The 20,584-nt window shown below is 42.5% G+C and overlaps 1 protein-coding gene and 1 non-coding gene across 16 annotated transcripts in view; both read left to right on the top strand.

Moving 5' to 3' along the window:
* The first annotated feature begins 1,770 nt into the window (after positions 1 to 1,770).
* NUP214 (nucleoporin 214) overlaps positions 1,771 to 20,584 on the top strand; it is a 104,738-nt gene continuing 85,924 nt past the window's right edge. For 9 of the 15 annotated variants that reach the window (XM_035260640.3, XM_035260647.3, XM_009004323.5 and 6 more), the window contains exons 1-11: positions 1,771 to 1,934; positions 4,054 to 4,249; positions 4,863 to 5,014; positions 5,973 to 6,171; positions 7,552 to 7,622; positions 9,387 to 9,450; positions 9,930 to 10,033; positions 11,753 to 11,859; positions 12,972 to 13,038; positions 16,502 to 16,628; positions 17,761 to 17,922. In XM_035260640.3, coding sequence (XP_035116531.1) covers positions 1,890 to 1,934; positions 4,054 to 4,249; positions 4,863 to 5,014; positions 5,973 to 6,171; positions 7,552 to 7,622; positions 9,387 to 9,450; positions 9,930 to 10,033; positions 11,753 to 11,859; positions 12,972 to 13,038; positions 16,502 to 16,628; positions 17,761 to 17,922 — 1,294 coding nt within the window. In that variant the 5' untranslated portion in view covers positions 1,771 to 1,889. The remainder of the gene's footprint in view (positions 1,935 to 4,053; positions 4,250 to 4,862; positions 5,015 to 5,972; positions 6,172 to 7,551; positions 7,623 to 9,386; positions 9,451 to 9,929; positions 10,034 to 11,752; positions 11,860 to 12,971; positions 13,039 to 16,501; positions 16,629 to 17,760; positions 17,923 to 20,584) is intronic. The other 6 variants (XM_035260671.3, XM_078329763.1, XM_078329787.1 and 3 more) reach the window with 1 other exon arrangement.
* On the top strand, positions 3,464 to 3,565 carry LOC118148299 (U6 spliceosomal RNA). The gene has a single exon (XR_004735065.1). It is a non-coding gene; the product is annotated as a U6 spliceosomal RNA (small nuclear RNA).

Consider the following 20,584-nt stretch of genomic DNA (forward strand, 5'->3'; position numbering starts at 1 on the left):
TATTTACTCCTCACCACCTCCCCCAAGAGACAGGTTTTATTACATCATCCTTGTTTCACAGCTGAAAAGCAGGCTTGGATAAGCAATGTGCTGAAAGAAACAGTAAATGGCACAATCTGCCTCCCCCAATCCCCGCCCTGGAGCCAATCCATGGGGTCCAAGTTAAGAACCTCTGTCCTAGAGCACTTATAATTCACTACAGAAGTTTATTCTACAAAGGACTGTAAGATCATCAGTCAGCCTTAGCCAGACAATCTCAATACTAATGCTACCACCACCACTTTCTGACTGAGGGCCACTGGAGAATTTTCTCAACTTTTCTTACCTCATCAACTATTATTATTACGCATATATATACTTTTTTCTGAGACAGAGTCTCACTGTCGCCCGGGCTGGAGTGCAGTGGCGCAATCTCGGCTCACTACAAGCTCCACCTCTCGAGTTCAAGCGATTCTCCTTCCTCAGCCTCCTGTGTGGTCCACAGGCGTCCGCCACCACACCCAGCTAGTTTTTGTATTTTTAGCAGAGACAGGGTTTCACCATGTTAGCCAGGTTGGTCTCAAGCTCCTGACCTCAGGTGATACACCTGCCTTGGCCTCCTAAAGTGCTGCGATCACAGGGGTGAGCCACCGCGCCCAGCCTATTTTATTTTTTGAGACAGAGTCTGGCTCTGTCACCCAGGCTGGAGTGCAGTGGCGCAATCACAGCTCACTGCAGCCTCGACCTCCTGGGCTCAAGCATCCTCCCACTTCAGCTTCCTGAGTAGCTAAGACTATATGTCCATGCCATTCCTCTGGCTAATTTTTTTTTTTTTTTTTTTTTTGAGACGGAGTTTCGCTCTTGTTACCCAGGCTGGAGTGCAATGGCGCGATCCCATGCCCAGCTAATTTTTTTTTGTATTTTTAGTAGAGACGGGGTTTCACCATGTTGACCAGGATGGTCTCGATCTCTTGACCTCATGATCCACCCGCCTCGGCCTCCCAAAGTGCTGGGATTACAGGCTTGAGCCACCGTGCCTGGCCTAATTTTTTTTTTTTTGAGAGATGGGGTCTTGCCATGTTGCCCGGCTGGTCTCAAACTCCTAGGCTCAAGCAATCCTGTCTGCCAAGTGCTGGGATTATGGGCATGAGCCGGCGGTGCCTGGCCTACCTCATCAATTAAATAAATAACAACCCCTAGGACGTCTCTAAGATTACGTGAGATCCCAGATCTGAAGGTTTTTGCAAAGGACTTGGCACAAACTCGTGCGTCTGGGAGTGGGTATGGCTCTTGCTCTGGAGATGACTACCTTGATAGGAGCAGACAAAGTTGCTCTTTGGTGCCCGTTAACCTCCCCTCCCAGCCTTCACCTTCCACATTTTAAAAGTCGCCTCTGGCGACCCCTCGACCCAGTTTTTCTTAATCTCCCTCCCTCCCCTTGCATAGCCCAAAGCCTCCCTCAAAAGCAGCCCCTGAAAACATCTGTCAAGTTCCTAACTTCTCTGAATCGGAAGCTACTAATAGCCAACCTACATCTAAGGGGAACTGTAAGGTTTCAGAGGAACAAGGGGCATATGTCTCTTAGGCGTGGGCCGCTCAAGAGGCAACACTGACACTACACGGACCCGCGCTGGCCGCGAGGGCGGGAGCACCAGGACGATCCAGGGCGCAGGCGCGACGGCCCTACGACCTCCCCCAATGAGGACCGGCTGCCGTGACAGCGCGCGTCTTCTACCGATTCCGCGACCTCCGCTGACCAAGCTTAACGTCACCAAAGCGCGCCGGAAATGTAGGGTCTGCTGCGCGCCACTGGCGCTGAGGGAAGTAAGTTTGCTGTGGAGCGAACTGGGTTCTGCGGACTAGGCCGTGGGAGGCAGCGTCGGCTGCTTCGACACACCGAGGGCGACACGATGGGAGACGAGATGGATGCCATGATTCCCGAGCGGGAGATGAAGGTCAGAGACTAGCCAGGGCCTTGGAGCCCCTCTGAAAGGCGAAGCGCGATTGCCCGCTGTCCCGCCTTCTCCTTGAACAATTTACCGCGTTCACAGCTCTTGGCAGCGCGTTTGCCGCGATAGCGCCACCCGATGCAGTTTCCCAGTCCCTTCCTGGTCTCGTACACGCCTCTTGAGTTACTCTAGCTACTTCATGTGGCGGTCACCATAGTGGCAATAACTACTGTTTATTGAGCGTTTGCTGTGTGCCAGGCACGGTGGTAGTCATCCCAGCAGCCCTACGAAGTAGTCGTTAACGTAGAGTCGAGGCTCGGAAAGTGATTGACCTAAAGTCACATTTGACAGGGGGCTGAAAGCCAGCATCATTTAAGACTTTTGCTCTCCCATTACTTCTGTAAGGTGGTACGGGCTTGCCTAACGTAGAGCCACGGAAGGTCATCCGTCCTGCAGAACCTTTAGTTGATTGGACGAGGAAGACTATTTTTGACATAGGGTATCAGCCCAAAGTCAGGAACCTAAATCGAGGGCCAAGTGGTCCCAATAATGGCGACGTGGGAGTCCCCAGGGATAACTCCAGGATGGTGTGGTTAAGAGTTCTCATATACTTTCTGACAGAGTGAGGGGACAGCAAATGAGCTACATCTGTTTTAAGCAGTGAAAGGAAGTAAGTTGCAGGAATATATATATATATATATATATATTTTTTTTTTTTTTTTTGAGACGGATTTTCGCTGTTGTTACCCAGACTGGAGTGCAATGGCACGATCTCGGCTCACCGCAACCTCCGCCTTTTGGGTTCAAGCAATTCTCCTGCCTCAGCCTCCCGAGTAGCTGGGACTACAGGCTCACACCACCATGCTCAGCTAATTTTTGTGTTTTTAGTAGAGACGGAGTTTCACCTTGTTGACCAGGATGGTCTCGATTTCTTGACCTCGTGATCCACCCGCCTCGGCCTCCCAAAGTGCTGGGATTATAGGCGTGAGCCACCGCGCCCGGCCAAGTTGCAGGAATATTTTAGTTGCCTGTGTCAACAGTAAATCACTAAAATGCATTTAGGAGATAGTAACCCATACCATGTTTAGAAAAGTGATTTTTTTTTTTTTTTTGACAGAGTCTCCCTCTGTCGCCCAGGCTGGAGTGCAGTGGCATGGATCTCAGCTCACTGCAACCTCCACCTCCCAAGCTCAAGCGATTCCCCTGCCTCAGCCTCCCGAGTAGCTGGGATTACAGGTACCTGCCACCATGCCCAGCTAATTTTTTATATTTTTGGTAGAGACTGGGTTTCACCATGTTGGCCAGGCTGGTCTCGAACTGCTGACCTCAAATGATTCGCCTGCCTCAGCCTCCCAAAGTGCTGGCATTAGAGGAGTTAGCCACCATGCCCTGCCTAGAATAGTAATTCTTTTTTGAGAATCACCACCTGTGGTGAGCTACCTAATGGGATTGTGTCATATTTCTCAGATATGCTGGGGTAGAATTAAAAAAGGGTTTATTAATAGAACCACAGACCTAGAAGATGGTAATCTCATACTCCCTTTGGCAGTACATATAAAATTGGGATAATGCAGAGAAGACAAGCACGGCTCCTGTATGAGGATGACACACAAATTCGTGAAGTGTTCCATATCAGAAAAAAATCAGGGCCAGGCGTGAGTGCCCACTATACTCCAGCCCGGGCAGCAGGACAAGACCCCATCTCAAAAAAGAAAAAAAAAAGGCGACCACAGGCGGTGGCTCACGCCACTTTGGAAGGCCGAGGGGGGCAGATCAGGAGGTCAGGAGATCAAGACCATCCTGGCTAATACAGTGAAACCCTGTCTCTACTAAAAATACAAAAGATAGCCAGGCGTGGTGGCTCATGCCTGTAGTCCCAGGTACTTGTAAGGCTGAGGCGGGAGAATTGCTTCAACCTGGAAGGCGGAGGTTTCAGTGAGCCGAGATTGCCACTGTCCTGCAGCCTGGGCAACAGAGTGAGACTCTGTTTCAAAAAAAGAAAGACAATTGAGGCAGTCCTTGGTCTTAGTAACACACACTTTTGTTGTTCTGAAATTGAGTCTGCTGAATATAATATGTTTTAATTTATTCATTGAATTGATTTTGTTTTGATTCTTTACAATAGGATTTTCAGTTTAGAGCGCTCAAGAAGGTGAGAATCTTTGACTCCCCTGAGGAATTGCCTAAGGAACGCTCGAGTTTGCTTGCTGTGTCTAACAAATATGGTCTGGTCTTTGCTGGTGGAGCCAGTGGCTTGCAGATTTTTCCTACTAAAAATCTTCTTATTCAAAATAAACCGGGAGATGATCCCAATAAAATAGGTAAGTTCCCTGGTTTATGTTGCAAAGTAGAGAGAGGAGTATGGTGTCATGATAATGGGTTTCCTTCCCAAGAAGTCACTCTAATGTTAAAATGAATACTGTCAGTTTTCAAGTTGACGCCCAAGAAGATTAACGGAAACCTTTCTCAGTTTTCCCTTTGGTCCTTTGTATTTCTCTTTCCATGAGTTGTTCCTCTCAGCTCAAGGGGGAAGAATTTACCATTATGCCATGCTTTTATTTTTACCCAGTTGAACTTGGGCTCTGGCTCTCTGGGTGAAGGGTTTTGTTGGAATGGGTTTTCAGTTGGCACAACAGGACGATCCAAGCTATTGGGAATGTGTTCTATTTAGAGCATTGTTGCAAAACTATTTTCAACAAGGGCAATAGCCACAATTAGTTTCCGCAGATTGTATGAGGAAGAATTCCTGGGATACTTAATGAATTGTTATATATCTTTAAGAAAGTTAAGATTTTATCTGTATAACTAGGTGTCGGGAGTGTATGTGTGTTTATGCAGATGCAAATATATTTTTTCACATTGACCTGGTTAGAGGTTGTGGCTTTATGCTTAGAACATACTGTTTTTTTGCTTTGTATTTTTTTGTTTTCATAGTTGATAAAGTCCAAGGCTTGCTAGTTCCTATGAAATTCCCAATCCATCACCTGGCCTTGAGCTGTGATAACCTCACACTCTCTGTGTGCATGATGTCCGGTGAATATGGTTCCATTATTGCTTTTTTTGATGTTCGCACATTCTCCAATGAGGTAAGCTACTTTTATACTGTGATATCAACGTGAGAACCCTAAGCAGATTTCCCTGTGTTGAATTATAACTTGGAAGCTTCATAGTATAACCCTTGAAGTCTTTCTCTAGATTAAAATATGGGATTTAAAAAAAAAACACCTTAATTATAGAATCATAGATTTTTGAGACAGAAGGGACTTTAAGAAATTCTTTCATAACACTATCTGCCCCAAGGTGTTACCAGGAGACTTACATGACTTGCCCAAATTTGTAATAGATAATGTCAAAAATTCCTACACTTTGGGTCTTTAGCCTCATAATGCAATGTTCTTCCATTCCAAGCAGTTTAAGAATGATAATAGTAATAGTGTGTCAGACTCTGTACTAAGTGCTTTATATGTCTTGTCCCTTGTTCATGCCTACCACTGCCTTATGTAGTAGGTACTATTATCTTCATTTTATAGGTAGAGAAAGAGGCTCAGAGTTTAAGTAACTGTCCAAGGTCCTAACACTGTTAAGCAGAGCCAAGATTTTAATCTCATGTCTGCTATTTATTGGTTATTTTGCATTTGTGCATTCCCCTGCTGAGAGTCTCCCTGAACATGTTAGGATAACTGATTGCTGGCTGAGTGTGGTGGCTGACGCCTGTAATCCCAGCACTTTGAGGGGCTGAGGCAGGAGAACCACTTGAACTCGGGTGGTAGAGGTTGCAGTGAGCCAGGATTGCGCCACTGCACTCCAGCCTGGGTGACAGATGGAGATCCTGTCTCAAAAAAATGAATAATTGATTGCCATTTTCTAAGTTGTGTTAAAACTGTCTATAGCAAATAGATATATAAAGCTAAGTCTTTTTTTATGGTTATGGAGAAAAACTAATTTGAGATAACTTGTATATTCGGTAATTTCCATAGAATATTAAATGTCTCTGCATTTACTAATTTGTTAACTTATTCCACTTTTGCATATTTGTTTTAAAAGGCTAAACAGCAGAAACGCCCATTTGCCTATCATAAGCTTTTGAAAGATGCAGGAGGCATGGTGATTGATATGAAGTGGAATCCCACTGTCCCCTCCATGGTGGCAGTTTGTCTGGCTGATGGTAGTATTGCTGTCCTGCAAGTCACAGAAACAGTGAAAGTGTGTGCAACACTTCCTTCTACAGTAGCAGTAACCTCTGGTGAGTAACAAAGGCTCTCACACTGTAACATACAATAATGGCAGTCTACTTAAGAATTGATTTCTAGAAGTAAAAGTGGATAGCTTTTCGTCTTGTGTGTGTGTGTGTGTGTGTGTGTGTGTGTGTGTGTGGTTTTGTTTTTTGTTTTTTTAAACATGACAGGAGGTTAAGAGTGGAGGGTTTTTTGTGGAACTTTGAAAAAATAACCATTAAAAAAAAGAAAACAAAAAAAAAGAGTGGAGGTTTTTTTGGTTTTGGAGACAGTCTCACTCTGTCACCCAGGCTGGAGTGCAGTGGCATGATCTTGGCTCACTGCAGCCTTTACCTCCTGGGTCCAAGCAATTCTTGTGTCTTGGCTACCAAAAAGCTGGGATTATAGGCCTGTGCCACCATACCCAGCTAATTTTTTGTATTTTTTTGTAGAAACAGGGTTTCACCATGTTGGCCAGGCTGGTCTCAAACTCCTGACCTCAAATGATTTGCCCTCCTCCGCCTCCCATTACAGGTGTGAGTTGCTGCACCTGGCTAAGAGTATTCTTTATTCCCATACTTACTGTCCTTGAAGCCAAACAGCATACATAATTTAACCTGAATATACTTGGGTTTTGGAGAAATCTTTTGGTATAGCTGGTTTGAAACTGTTTTTGAGAATAATTGCTTCTGGATCTATAATGGTGATACTCCAAAAGTCACTTGTACCTTCATGGGGAGAGGCATTTGGAATATCAAATAGGAGCAGGAGAATGATTTCTTTCTTTCTTTTTTTTTAGACAGAGTCTGACTCTGTCACCCAGGCTGGAGTGCAGTGGCATGATCTTGGCTCACTGCAGCCTCCACCTCGCAGATCCAAGTGATTCTCGTGATTCTCCTGCCTCAGCCTCCAGTTTAACTGGGATTACAGGTGCATACCACCTTGCCCAGCTAATTTTTGTATTTTTTTAGTAAAGACATGGTTTCTCCATGTTGGCCAGGCTGGTCTTGAACTTCTGACCTCAGGTGATCATCTGCCTTGACTTCCCAAAGTGTTGGGATTACAGGCGTGATCAACCACGCCCAGCCAATGATTTCTTGATGTTTGGAAACCTTCTGTGTTCTCCTTGTCTTATCTAAAGACTACAGAGTTTTCTGTATTTTGCAGCTTTCTGGGCAGTAATTTATTGAAAAAGCATTTTTAGCTTTCAATTCAATAGCCCAGTGATAAATCAGTTGGCTTATATCCTTAAAATAATTTTACTTTTTTCCATTTTGTCGGGTGGGGATGATCCTACAATCTTCCATGGACTGACAGAGGAATGAGAAGTGATAATTAGCTGTGTGTGATAGATCTCATTGGTTTGCTCCATTTTCTTGTTTTTATTTGGTAACATTGTCTTTGCTCAGTGTGCTGGAGCCCCAAAGGAAAGCAGCTGGCAGTGGGAAAACAGAATGGAACTGTGGTCCAGTATCTTCCTGTAAGTTCATATCTTGAACTTTAGAATTTTTCTTAAGTCACCCACTTTTTTGGGGGTGGTTTCGGAGTATTGTTCTTGTTTTTCCTATTAAAAAGTAATGCTCATTGTAACAAATCCATCAGTGAATGAAGAGTGGAACCTCTTCCCTTCTCTCCCATAGTCCTCCCTCCAGAGGCACCCACTATGTTGTATAGACTAGGTGGCCTTCCAGGCTTTTCTGGATGTTATACAAACAATCTGTGTGTAGCTGCATTTTTTGTTTTGTTTTTTATGTAAAACATGATCATACTCTGTACTGTTCCCAACTTAATATTTTCAGTCCATTCCATAAAAACATAGCTTAAAGGCAAAGAGTTAGTGAAAAAGCTATGACAACCGTGCAGAATCACTCTGGGTTAAAGCACAGTATTTGTCTTTTAATTGAATCCATCTTAAAGAATTCGTTTCTCTAACTGTGGGCATCAAAGAAAATGGATACTCGTGTTGTTGCATGTGCCCTCTATCATCCTCCCTGTGATGTTCTTGAGATAATATTTGCAAATATCTTTCGATATCAATTGAGTTGCAAGGAACCCACATATGTCTATTGAGCCTGGACATGAAGGAGGGAGTCACAGGTGGCGCCAAGGCCTTTGTTGTGCCTTCTTCCCCGAGACTGTTCTCTGCAGGGGAGGGGCGCAGAGTAGTGAACGTAGGTCGTATAGGTCTGAGGTTAAGGTTATGTTTCTTATTTGTTATTACCAAAAGTTATATGAAATTTGGTATTTGTTATTACCAAAAGTTATATGAAATTATAGAGCATTAACCTGTAAAAAGATAATGCAGTTTATTTAATGTTCTTGCTTTGTTGTTTACCTTAAAATTTTTTTCTTCTTCTTGCTTGCTTTTTTTTTTTTTTAAGAGATGATCTTGTTCTGTTGCCCAGGCTGGGGTGCATTGGTGTGATAACATAATGACTCACTGCAGCCTCAGCCTTCCAGGGCTCAAGTGATCCTTCCACCTCAGCCTCCTGGGTAGCTGGGATTACAGGCACTTGCCACCATGCCCAGCTAATTTTTGTGTTTTTTGTAGAGACAGCGTTTTGCCATATTGCCCAGGCTGGACTCAGATTCCTGGGCTCAAGCAGTGTGCCTACCTTGACCTGGGATACAGATGTGAGCCACCTCGCCCAGCCTTATTCCAGTATTGATCATTGTCTGCATCAGTGCTAGTGATGTTGCTGTTGGGAATGGTGTTGCATTGGCTACTTTAATTACCTATGTCTGAACATATTCCTATGTTTTTTTCTTTTTTTTTTTTTGAGACGGAGTTTTGTTCTTGTCTCCCAGGCTGGAGTGCAATGGTGCAATCTCGACTCACTGCAACCTCCACCTCCTAGATTCAAGCAATTCTCCTGCCTCAGTCTCCCAAGTCTCTGGGATTACAGGCACTTGCCTCCATGCCCAGCTAATTTTTGTGTTTTTTGTAGAGACGAGGTTTTGCCATGTTGGCTAGACCAGTCTCAAATTTCTGACCTCAGGTGATCTACCCAGCTCAGCCTCCCAAAGAGCTGGAATTACAGGCATGAGCTGCCACACCCAGCCATGTTCATGCATTTCTGTAGGATGAAGTCCTAGAAGTAGACAACACTGTTCTGTTTATTCAGTCTCTCCTAGCCAAGGAGTTGGAACAGGTGGCATCTAGGGAACAGATGGATTTGACAGTTTCATTGGTTTAGGGATTGTTTCATTTGATACTTTATTATCCCCTCCAAATCTCTTTCAGACTTTGCAGGAAAAAAAAGTCATTCCTTGTCCTCCATTTTATGAGGCAGATCATCCTGTCAGAGGTAACAACTGCTTTTCTTATTGGGCTGACCTCTAACGATGTGTTACGTGTATTGCAGAAATTCATAATCATGTGATGTACCTGCCCAGTGAGGTGTTGCTGCTTGCTTCCTGAATAATGTCACTATTTCAAACAGCTAATTAAGTCAGTGTAAATTATGGCCCTCTGGTGACATCTGTGTTTCATGGTAAATGACATGAAATGGATCCTGACTTTTTGTTACAGTTCTTCATAATTTGCCCTGATTATAATCAAGCAGAAAAATTACCATTTGAGGATGAGTTTGGGCTTCTTGGGTCTTTGTACCTGTGAATTATATTAATCAATGAAATCTGGGCCTTTGTTAAAGCTATAGTATTTTGATTTTTTTATTCGTCATATATGTTATAGTTTGCAGTAGCTATTCCAAACGTGAGATGCTTTTGGCTGTATCTGGTTGCTGTGATTTTTATGACCTGCTGATTAGGGTGTGTCTTTCAGTTCTGGATGTGCTGTGGATTGGTACATATGTCTTCACAATAGTGTATGCTGCTGCAGATGGGACCCTGGAAACATCTCCAGATGTGGTTATGGCTCTACTACCGGTATGCATGTGAAAGAAACATCATTGTTTAAGAATTAGAGAAGTCTTCCAATAAAGCTGGAGGCTTTGATTTCAAGATTGGGTGTGTGTGTGTGTGTGTGTGTGTGTGTGTGTGTGTGTGTGTTGAGACAGGATCTCACTCTGTTGCCCAGGCTGGAGTACAGTGACGCAGTCTTGCCTCACTAAAGCCTGAACCTCCTAGACTCAAGTGATCATCCCACCTCTCAACTTTCTGAGTAGCCGGTGCTACAGGTACACACCACTATGCCCAGCTAATTTTTGTAATTTTTTTTTTTGTAGAGATGGGGTTTTTCCATGTTGCCCAGGCTGGTCTTGAACTCCTGAGCTGAAGTGATCCACCCACCTAGGCCTCCCAAAGTACTGGGATTACAGGTGTGCATCACCACACCTAACCTGATTTCAGGTTCTTTTACTTACTGGCAGTGATTATGCAACTTCAGGTATAAGGTTTCCATGCTGTACCGTGGGCCTGCAGTCCAAAATTGGAGTGTTCACTTAAAGTGTTCTACTGTTTTGTTATAAGGTTAAAAAGGTAAATGATTTTGCTTAAGCTATAAACTCTGAGTCTTGGTTAGCTTGATAAAGAAATTTTAGAAAGCAAGACAGTATCTTGATTTTTAAAATTATTTCATTTGCCCTCAAATATTTAATGCCAACAGTGTGCTAGGGGCTGCTTTAAAGTTGACTGTATAGCAGTGATCAAGGTTATGGCCTTGCTTTTATGGTCTACATTTCTTTGTTGTTGTTTTTAATTTTTATTTATTTTTGTCTCACTCTGTTGCCCAGGCTGGAGTGTAGTGGTATGATCAGAGCTCATTATAGCCTCAAATTCTTGGGCTTAAGCCATCTTCCTGCCTCAGCCTCCTGAGTAGCTGGGACCACAGGCATGCACCACCACATCCAGCTATTTTTAAATTTTTGGTGGAGATGGCGTCTTGCTTTATTGCCGAGCCTGGTCTTGAACTCCTGGCTTCAAGCAGTTCTCCTGTCTCAACCTCTCAAAGTGCTGGGATTACAGGCCTGAGCCACCACACCTGGCTGGTCTTACATTCTAATGTGATAGTTAATAATTAAGTGTGAGATCAAGGACTGATCAGAGTGATGGAGACAATAAAGCCGTGTTAGGATAGATGATGACTAGTGTGTGCTTAAGATTGGGTGGTCAGGGGAGGACAATTTGATATTTGAAAAGGATGTCTTGTTTTTAACTCTTTTGGGTTTTAAGGTTGAATTTTTAAAATACGTTTACCTAGATGCCTTATTTTAAGTTATAATTAGAGGTTTTTTTTATTCTGGGCGATAATATTAACACTAGTATTTATTAACTGCTATTTATGTTTTATGTACTGGGCTTGAAGTTTTATATATATCATTTCATTTCACACTTAAAAATAGCCTCTGAAGTAGGCTTAGTAGGTCTAGTATACACATGAGAACAGTAAGTATCAGGAAGGTTAAAAAATCTGCTTGTCTCATGGGCAGAAAGTGGAGGAACAGAGTTTAAATGCAGTTCGGTTGAGGCCAATGTTTGTATTCCTTGTTCTAAATGCTGCCTTTATACCATGTCCTCATATCTATACTTAGACTTTGAGTGAATATTCTTATAAAACTTTAAATGATTTATCATTTGATATTCTTGTACTATAGGATCTGAGAAAAATTGCACATGAGAATTTTTTTCTTGGTTTATTTATTGTAGAAAAAAGAAGAAAAGCACCCAGAGATATTTGTGAACTTTATGGAGCCCTGCTATGGCAGCTGCACGGAGAGACAGCATCATTACTACCTCAGTTACGTTGAGGAATGGTGAGGAGAGTCTGGATGGGGCATTCCTGCTCTCACTGGAAGATCACCCCTGAGTCACCTTGTCCCATGTTGAAATATTTTCTTATTGATTGATTGATTGGCAGGGTCTCACTCCGTTACCCAGGCTTTTTGTTTTTTGTTTTTTTAAGAGATGGGATCTTGCTGTATTGCTCAGGCTGGGCTCCCAAAGTGATGAGATTACAGATGTGAGCTACCATACCCAGCCTGAAATGTTTTCTATTAGAGAGGAAAATAGAAGCTGAGATGCCTTGAGCATATTTTCAACTGATTTTTGATAATGTCTTTCTGACTACTATTTCTATTTCCCCAATCTTTAGTTATTTATATTAAATACATACTTATCTCAAAAATCTAATTTTCTTAATAACCCCTAATGATGACTTATGAAAATATTGATACTCAAGACTCAAGGAATATATTAAAGGTTTCCTTCAAGCTGGGTGTGGTGGCTCACGCCTGTAATCCCAGCACTTGGGGAGGCGGAGGCAGGTGGATCACTAGGTCAGGAGATCGAGACCATCCTGGCTAACATGATAAAACCCCATCTCTACTAAAAACACAAAAAATTAGCCAGGTGTGGTGGCGTGTGCCTCTAGTCCCAGCTACTCGGGAGCACAAGGCAGGAGAATCACTTGAACCTGGGAGGCAGAGGTTGCAGCGAGCTGAGATCGTGCCACTGCACTCCAGCCTGGGGACAGAAAGAGACTCTGTCTCAAAAAAAAAAAAAGTTTCCTTCTGAGAGCAGAGTTGCCCTTTAGAATGGAGATTACCCAAAGCAAAGCTTCCATCTCTCTAGCTATGTTATTCTGCCTTTGGGTGGTGTATTGATTGTGCACTCTGACTTGATTCTGTTGTGTCTTTCCTTTGTTTTCATGTTGGTAGGCAGCGAGCTGATTCTGCAGGGCTTTCTCACAGAAACTAAAAAGTTCTGCTTTACATCTAAAATCTTCCCACCTCTGTTCAACCAGATAGAAAACCTTTACCTTCTCCTTGACATGTGGAGGCAGCCCTCACAGGTGTTACCTGCAGACCCGTCAGCTTAGAACTGTTGCTATATTTGAATGTAATAGTCTCTGGTTTTATTCTTTAAGGGATTTAGTGCTGGCAGCATCTGCAGCTTCAACAGAAGTTAGTATCCTTGCTCGACAAAATGATCAGGTAAATCTCTTTTTTGTCATTTTTTTTTCTTTTAATTATTGTTTTGAGAGAGAGTCTTGCTCGTTGTCCAGGCTGGAGTGGAGTGCTGCAATTTCCACTTATAATCTATGCCTTCTGGGTTCAAGCGATTCTCTTGCTTCAGCCTCCTAAGTAGCTGGGACTACAGGCGCATACCACCACGCCTGGCTAAGTTTTATATTTTAAGTAGTGGCTGGGTTTTGCCATGTTGGCCAGGCTGGTCACAAACTCCTGATGGTACTTTTCCAAAAATGATTTGGAGGGGATTAACTATGTGGTTAAGGTATACATGATCTCACATCTGTTTGACAAGTTTCTATATGAGAGCAAAGCTTCAGTGACAGGATGCCTTGGCCAAATGCCTTGGCTATTGCATGGAGAAACACAGGTGTCAGCCTTAGCAGTTCCTTCACTTCTATTCTTTTAGGATCCATCCCCAGTCTGTGGAAACATGCTGTGGAGTTAACCTCCAGCTGGAGTATGCCTGATGTGTGGGAGGCTTTTTCTGCCTTGTCTTCTTTTGTCATCTTTGTTTTCTTCCTGTTGCTTGAACCTACTCCTTCTATACAATTTAAGAATAATCCATCCTCAATTATGAAAGAAAAACATGCAGATGACACTAAATTGTGATTCACCAGGAATACGTTGTGTTTGACTTTGAAAAACTGTCAGAAAGAGAAAAACATCTTTGCATATAAGTACCTTCCTTCATGTTGTGTTTCTTGTACGGACATGGTGGGCCCAGGTAGTGGCAGTGTGCTGTTCACTATGCAGAATGACCGACTACAGAGAGGGCACAACAAAAGAAGGGGAAACTTATTTTAAAACTGCCTTGAGCTTAAAAATCTTTAGTGCACCCTTGTTGTAAATAAGAAACAAGTGCTTCTCCTCCCCACCCAGATACTTTGTGCTCCACCCATACATAGATACTTTAGCCATTAGTATTTATCTGCTACTCTCTGGGTGGCCAGGTGGCCCATTAGGAGAGGCATAGCTCCCACTGTCTAGGGGTAGCCACTTTTGGATGAGGCCAGAGTTCAGCCATCTGATTTGCTGCTCTAAAATTATCTTACATTGACTTCAGTAATAATTTCTTATTAGCACAAGTATTTCATATGTTCACACATTAAAAATATAGTTTCATTTTTACTTTTTATCAAAATAATTTATGTTCATGTTTTTAAAAAGTAAATAGAAAAGGGCTTATAAATGAAAAGAATCACCCCGTCCTACCTGTTTGCTTTCTAGAGGGGACTGTTTTTAATTTGTAGACATTTTCTTATGATGCTCTCACCTTATCCCTAAAGAAAAATCTGCTATTAGTTACAACTAATAATTGGTTATTAGTTTTAGACCTTACTGACTGGCAAATGATGTTCTAGTTCACATATGCCCCCCAGTTCCCTCTTTCCTCTCAGAGTTATAACATTGTTTTAATTTCTTCTCTTAGTGAACCTTTGTAACTTTGAGTAGTGTTTTTTACCCTCATTTCTGGTGGTATCTTTTTTGAGCTAGAGTCTTGATCTGTCACCCAGACTGAAGTGCAGTGGCGCCATCTTGGCTCACTGCAACCTCCGCCTCCCTGGTTCAAGTGATTCTCATGCCTCAGCTTCCTGAGTATAGCTGGGACTACAGGTGTGTACTACCACACCTGGCTAATTTTTGTACTTCTTAGTAGAGTTGGGGTTTTGCCATGTTGGCCAGGCTGGTCTTGAACTCCTGACTTCAAGTAATCTACCTGCCTTGGCCTCCCAAAGTGCTGGCATTACAGGTGTGAGCCACGGTGTCCAGCCTGGTGGTATCTCTTGATCTTCCACTTTGTAAGAGGAACGTCTTAGCACTCCTACCCTTTCCCTTAGCACCTTCTTGCTGTTATCTGTGTCTTCTCTTTTGTAAAATTGTATTCTGTCCTACAATGATTATTAAGTCATCCAGGCTGTAGATTTTTTTTTTTTTTTTTTTTTTTTTGAGACGGAGTCTCGCTCTATCACCAGTTGGAATGCAATGGTGTGATCTTGGCTCACTGCAATCTCCACCTCCCAGGTTCAATCCTCTCCCCTCAGCCTCCTGAGTAGCTGGAATTACAGGCGTAAACCACCACTCCCAGATAATTTTTTTGTGTTTTTAGTAGAGACGGGGTTTCACCATGTTGGCCAGGCTGGTCTTGAATGTCTGACCTCGTGATCCACCCTCCTCGGCCTCCCAAAGTGCTGGAATTATAGGTGTGAGCCACCGCGCCCAGCCTATAGATTGTTTTTAAAAGCTGAGATTGTTTTGTTTAGTATGAATGTGTCTGTTACCTGCTCCATAGCTAAGTCACATAGTGTGATTTCATTCCCTTTCCTGAACAACTTTTTTCTTTTTTCCTTTCTTCCTTCCCTCTCTCTCTCCTTCCTCCCTTCCATCCCTCCTTCCCTCTCTATTTTCTTTCTTCCTTCCTTTCCTTCCTTCCTTCTTTCTTTGCTGGAGTGCAGTGGGATGATCTCGGCTCACTGCAAACTCCACTTCCTTGGGTTCAAGTGATTTTCCTGCCTCAGCTTCCCAAGTAGTTGGCACCACAGGTGTGCACCACCACGCCTGACTAATTTTGTATTTTTAGTAGAGACAGGGTTTCCCTGTGTTGGCCAGGCTGGTTTTGAACTCCTGACCTCAGGTGACCCCCCCGGCCTCAGCCTCCCAAAGTGCTAGGATCATAAGCATGAGCCACTGCATCTGGCCTGTTTTTCTTTTTTGTTACTCATTAAGCACTATTCCCCTGTGATTCATGCTGTCCAGTCTAGTCAACACTGAAAGGCAAAATATTAATGATTTTTAAAAACCAAGAGTCATTTGTTGGAAGGAACAGGGCCTATCCAAGCAAACTTATGCAAAAAGGGAGTTTATTAGAAAGACTTAGTAGTTTCAAAAGGAAGTTAGGGACAGGAAAGCTGACCAGTCTGAGGAACTGGTACCAAGAACTGAGAAGAGAAGAACTAAGCTGTCTCTATAGACGAGTGAGCACAGGACATCTGAGCACAGGCCAGCCTTACATGCTTCTCTGTGAAAAACTCCAGAGATCAGCTGGAATTCCTGATCCCAATCCAAAATGTCTAGGAGCAGATATTGACTGGCTTAGCGCAGCTGTTGGATTTGCCCCTCATGGTCAGCAGTCTACCTAGTTGTCATGGAAGGTACCTCAGAAAGTGTTTGTGATAGTGATTATTCACAAGGCAGAGGCTTGGTACACCAGGAACCAATAGAGGGGGGTTGATTTGGAAAATTAACTTCTCATTTGCTGGGGTACTTCTGGCTTTTAGACCATCTTCCCAGATTTCAGAGCCTCCTACTCAACACATAAATCTAAACCAAGCGAGACATCTCTGTTCTCCCCATTTGAACAGTGCTGGGAGGAACCAATGCAATGCTCTAACCCATGTGGCATTTTCTTCCTTTTTTTTTTTTTTAGATTAATTGGGAATCTTGGCTGCTGGAGGATTCTAGTCGAGCCGAATTGCCTGTGACAGATAAGAGTGATGACTCCTTGCCCATGGGTGTTGCCATAGACTATACGAACCAAGTGGAAGTCACAATCAGTAAGTGCAGCCTGGCACTTAGTGCAGAAATAGTCTTCTTTCCAGTTAGGGTTAATATTGAAACACATGTTAATATTAATGTATATGTTAATGACACAGTCTACTCTGCTGGGCACTTATAGCTTCTGGCAGCACATTTCTACCTGAAGAGTGATATAGGCTGCATTGTGAGAACATTGAACTGATTTGAATGGATATTCATTGATGAGAGCAAGGCCAGACACTGTGTGTATGTGTGAGTGCATGTTTGCGCGTGTCTGGGTGTACTTTAGGATCTGGCTGAAATATTGAACATCACGATTTTATGGCTTGGTTTCTTTGTCCAGTTCATTTCCCTGGCAACCTCCCAAAGAAGCAATACCTGAATCTGGCACTGCACACCAGTACTTAGTTTGAAGGCAAGGATTAGAAAAGAGAGACCTCAGGCCCATGGTTTTCAAATAAGTCCTGGATATGTATTTTGAGGAGATCTTCCCTGCAGTAGCTTGGCAATGTAGTCATTGAAATGTAAAAGTGCAACAAAAGAAACAGTCTTTGCTGTCTGGTACTTAAGTTTAGAGAGGTGTCTCTGTCAGGTACTATTAAGTTGCTTGTTCTTTCCCTGGTTAGGCAGGAGTATTTGTTCTGGTTAGCTCATTTCCTCTGATTCTCTTGAAGTCTTAATTGACAAGATATATACTTTTTATTCAGCTGTGAATGAGAATAAAGTAGTTTGACTCATCTTTCTGTGTCCAGGTTTCCATTCCAAAGAGTTTAGTATGTCATTTTTCTACTAACCCAAGTACTTCCTAGATACTCTTGTCTTGATGAGGGGAATGCCGAGCCTACATGCTGGACACTGAGATGCTCATAAAAACCGAGGGGCTTTTGGGAAAGTTGGAGCTACTGCAGAACCAATGGAGCTTCTAGGCAGGGCCCAGCAGAATGGTGGCAATCTGATAGCAGCAGGAGCTCTCTTTAAATAGCTGGTGCATGAAAGGCTGTTCAGATTTAAATCAGAACAGACTCACTTGAGCTGCAGTTCAGATGAGTTCCTTAAGCCCTCTTCTGATTGAGGGCAGTATTTGCCTTTTGGGCTCAGGCTCTTAAATTGACTTAGTTCTTTTACTGCTTTTGTTTTCTTTTTTAACAGGTGATGAAAAGACTCTTCCTCCTGCTCCAGTTCTCATGTTACTTTCAACAGATGGTGTACTCTGTCCATTTTATATGATTAATCAAAATCCTGGGGTTAAGTCTCTCATCAAAACACCAGAGCGACTCTCACTAGAAGGAGAGCGACAACCTAAGTCACCAGGTATGTGCCTCTGCCTGTTTTATCAGCAAGGGAGTACCATGGGTTTGTGCAAGAGTATTTCCAAGAATGAACATGGTGTAAAGACACATAGTGGTTATCTTTACCAGGCTGGTCTGTCTTAGGAAGGCATGCACTCATCTTTTTTTTGAACATCTATGCACAGATTTCAACCTTTATTCTGCAGCCATTACTGCAGATAAAGGAAGGTCAGCTAGATGGTTTGCATCCAGTTGTTTACCAACAGTATTCTAAGACCCTGTGTTGTGTAGTGTGCATCCAGAAGACATTGTGCTTAATCCTGGGATTGGTTACAGAAATGACTGTATAGTCTTACAGTGAAATGCCATGTAACAACTATATATGTTAGATTTATTGACAGGGAAGGAGTGAGTGGAGTACATCACAAAAAACACCATATTCTGTGTGATCCTTTTTTATATGAGAAAAAAATATACATGGTAAAAAACTTAGAGATGGATTTAAAATCTAAATGGTGTTTATTTCTGTGTGGTGGGAACACGGGGATTTTTGTTGTTTATATTTTATTTTCTTGAGTTTTTTTCCTCCTTTTTGAAAACATTGCTTAAGTAATAGATGTTTGTTGGAGGAAAATGAAAACATACAAAACCGTAATCACTTAAAGCCCATCAGTCATCAAGCAGTGGTCACAGTCAACGTTTTGGTACCTATCCTCCATGAAAATGAATGCACACATATAAATACTAGTCTGTATTTTAAAAATTTTTTCAGTGACATTTGTATCACTTGTGCAAAGAAACTTTTTTTTTTTTTTTTAGACAGGGTCTTACTCTGTTGCCTAGGTCGAGGTGCAGTGGCATGACCACAGCTGTCTGTAGCCTTAATCTCCCAGGCTCAGGCAATACCACCTAAGCCTCCCAAGCAGCTGGGACTACAGGCATGCTGCTTTTGAAATGTTTTGTAGAGATGGGGTTTTACTGTGTTGCACAGGCTGGTCACAAATACCTGGGCTCAAATGATCCTCCTGCCTAGGCTTCCCAAAGTGCTGGGATTATAGGCATGATACACTGCGCATGACCAGAAGATATAAAACTTTTAAAAAGGGCATTGTTTCATATATTGGAATTTGACTAATATTTCTCTTTTTAAACTTATGAGTATATAACTAATAAATTTATTTTTCTATTATGACCAGTTTCTTACCTAAGCAAAAATGTATGACCAGTTGGTTTGGATAAGGTTAACAATACTTAGGGGTGCACAGGAAGCACTGCTTCCCTGTGCAAAGTGAGTTGTTTTTCACAAATAGAGCCACTCAGGTACTTGGGCCCTAGCAACTGGCAGCAGTACCCCAAGTAATATACCAGATGGCTTGCAGAGTGTTGTATCAGGGTAGTCCATTATTCATAGTGTGTATACTCTTTGTGTTGGTTTTTTCTTACCTCCTCATTCAGCCATGACCTACCTATACCCAGGTGTCTGTTCTGTCTATAAGCATGACCTACCTATACCCAGGTGTCTGTTCTGTCTATAAGCAGAGCAGCCTATGAGATTGGGAGCCTGTGGGACGAAGTCTGTTTCTGAGTCTTTGCTACTAGCCCATTCAACACTGGAGCACAACCAGAAGCCAGTTTTATTGTTAGCCTTTCCTAGAGAAACTCTCCTCTTCCTTCATAGTTGGTCCAGAGGTAATAGTTGTGTTCAGGTGAGTAGAAGAGAGCCCTGAGGGGAGAAAGTCTGTCCCGTCAGCTAAGTCTACTAAAGCCTTTACATCTAGCTAAAGCCTACTTCATGAGTTCAGAAGACATGAATGGTTCCATCCATCTCTACACTGCAGATCCAAGGATGCTGTATTGATCAGAAGTAGTAGTAGCATGATGGTTTTCCAATAATCAGTTCTGTTTTCAGTGGAAAAAATGCTTATGATTTCTTTAGGGTCTTGTATATATTTTTCATGTCAGTTTACCTTATAGGCATGAAAGTTTAACATCTATATGTGTCTTTACAGAAGTAGTTGTTGCTGGTTCCATATCTATTGTATAAAGAAGTATTAACAATAGGTTTGCTTGCATTACACTTTAATCAAACTGACAGTTTATTTGGATTTTGGTTTTCAGAAAGTGGTATTTTCATACTTGCATCCTAAGTATTACATTGCTTTAGATATGGTGTCTTCCATGAAGATAAACTGCCATCTTAGCTAATTTGGAACAACCAAGACCTATTAATGTAAACAGAAAATATTGACACAAAGTATTCCTTTCTTATTTAGTTGATTATTTAATTTAAAGATTAATATTTTTACCTTGTGGAAAGTTTGGAAAATAGAAAAATTTACTCATTTTTGAGATAGGGGTCTCACTCTGTTGCCCAGGCTGGAGTATATTGCCAGGATCTTGGCTCACTGCAGCCTCTGCCTCCTAAATCTAAGTGATCCTCCCACCTCAGCCTCCCAAGTAGCTGGGACTCTAGGCACCGGCCATGATACCTGGCTGATTTTGTGTATTTTTTGTAGCAACAGGGTCTCACTTTGTTCCCCAGGCTGGTCTCAAACTCCTGGACTCAAAGGGTCCTCCTGCTTTGGCCTCCCAAAGCTCTAGGATTAGAGGCATGAGCCACTGCGCCTAGTCTTTCACTGAATTTTTTTTTTTAACCATTTGGATTCCATTAAATATCTTTTTCA

This window comes from Callithrix jacchus, chromosome 1 (genome assembly GCF_049354715.1).
Source record: "Callithrix jacchus isolate 240 chromosome 1, calJac240_pri, whole genome shotgun sequence".
NCBI lineage: Eukaryota > Metazoa > Chordata > Mammalia > Primates > Cebidae > Callithrix > Callithrix jacchus.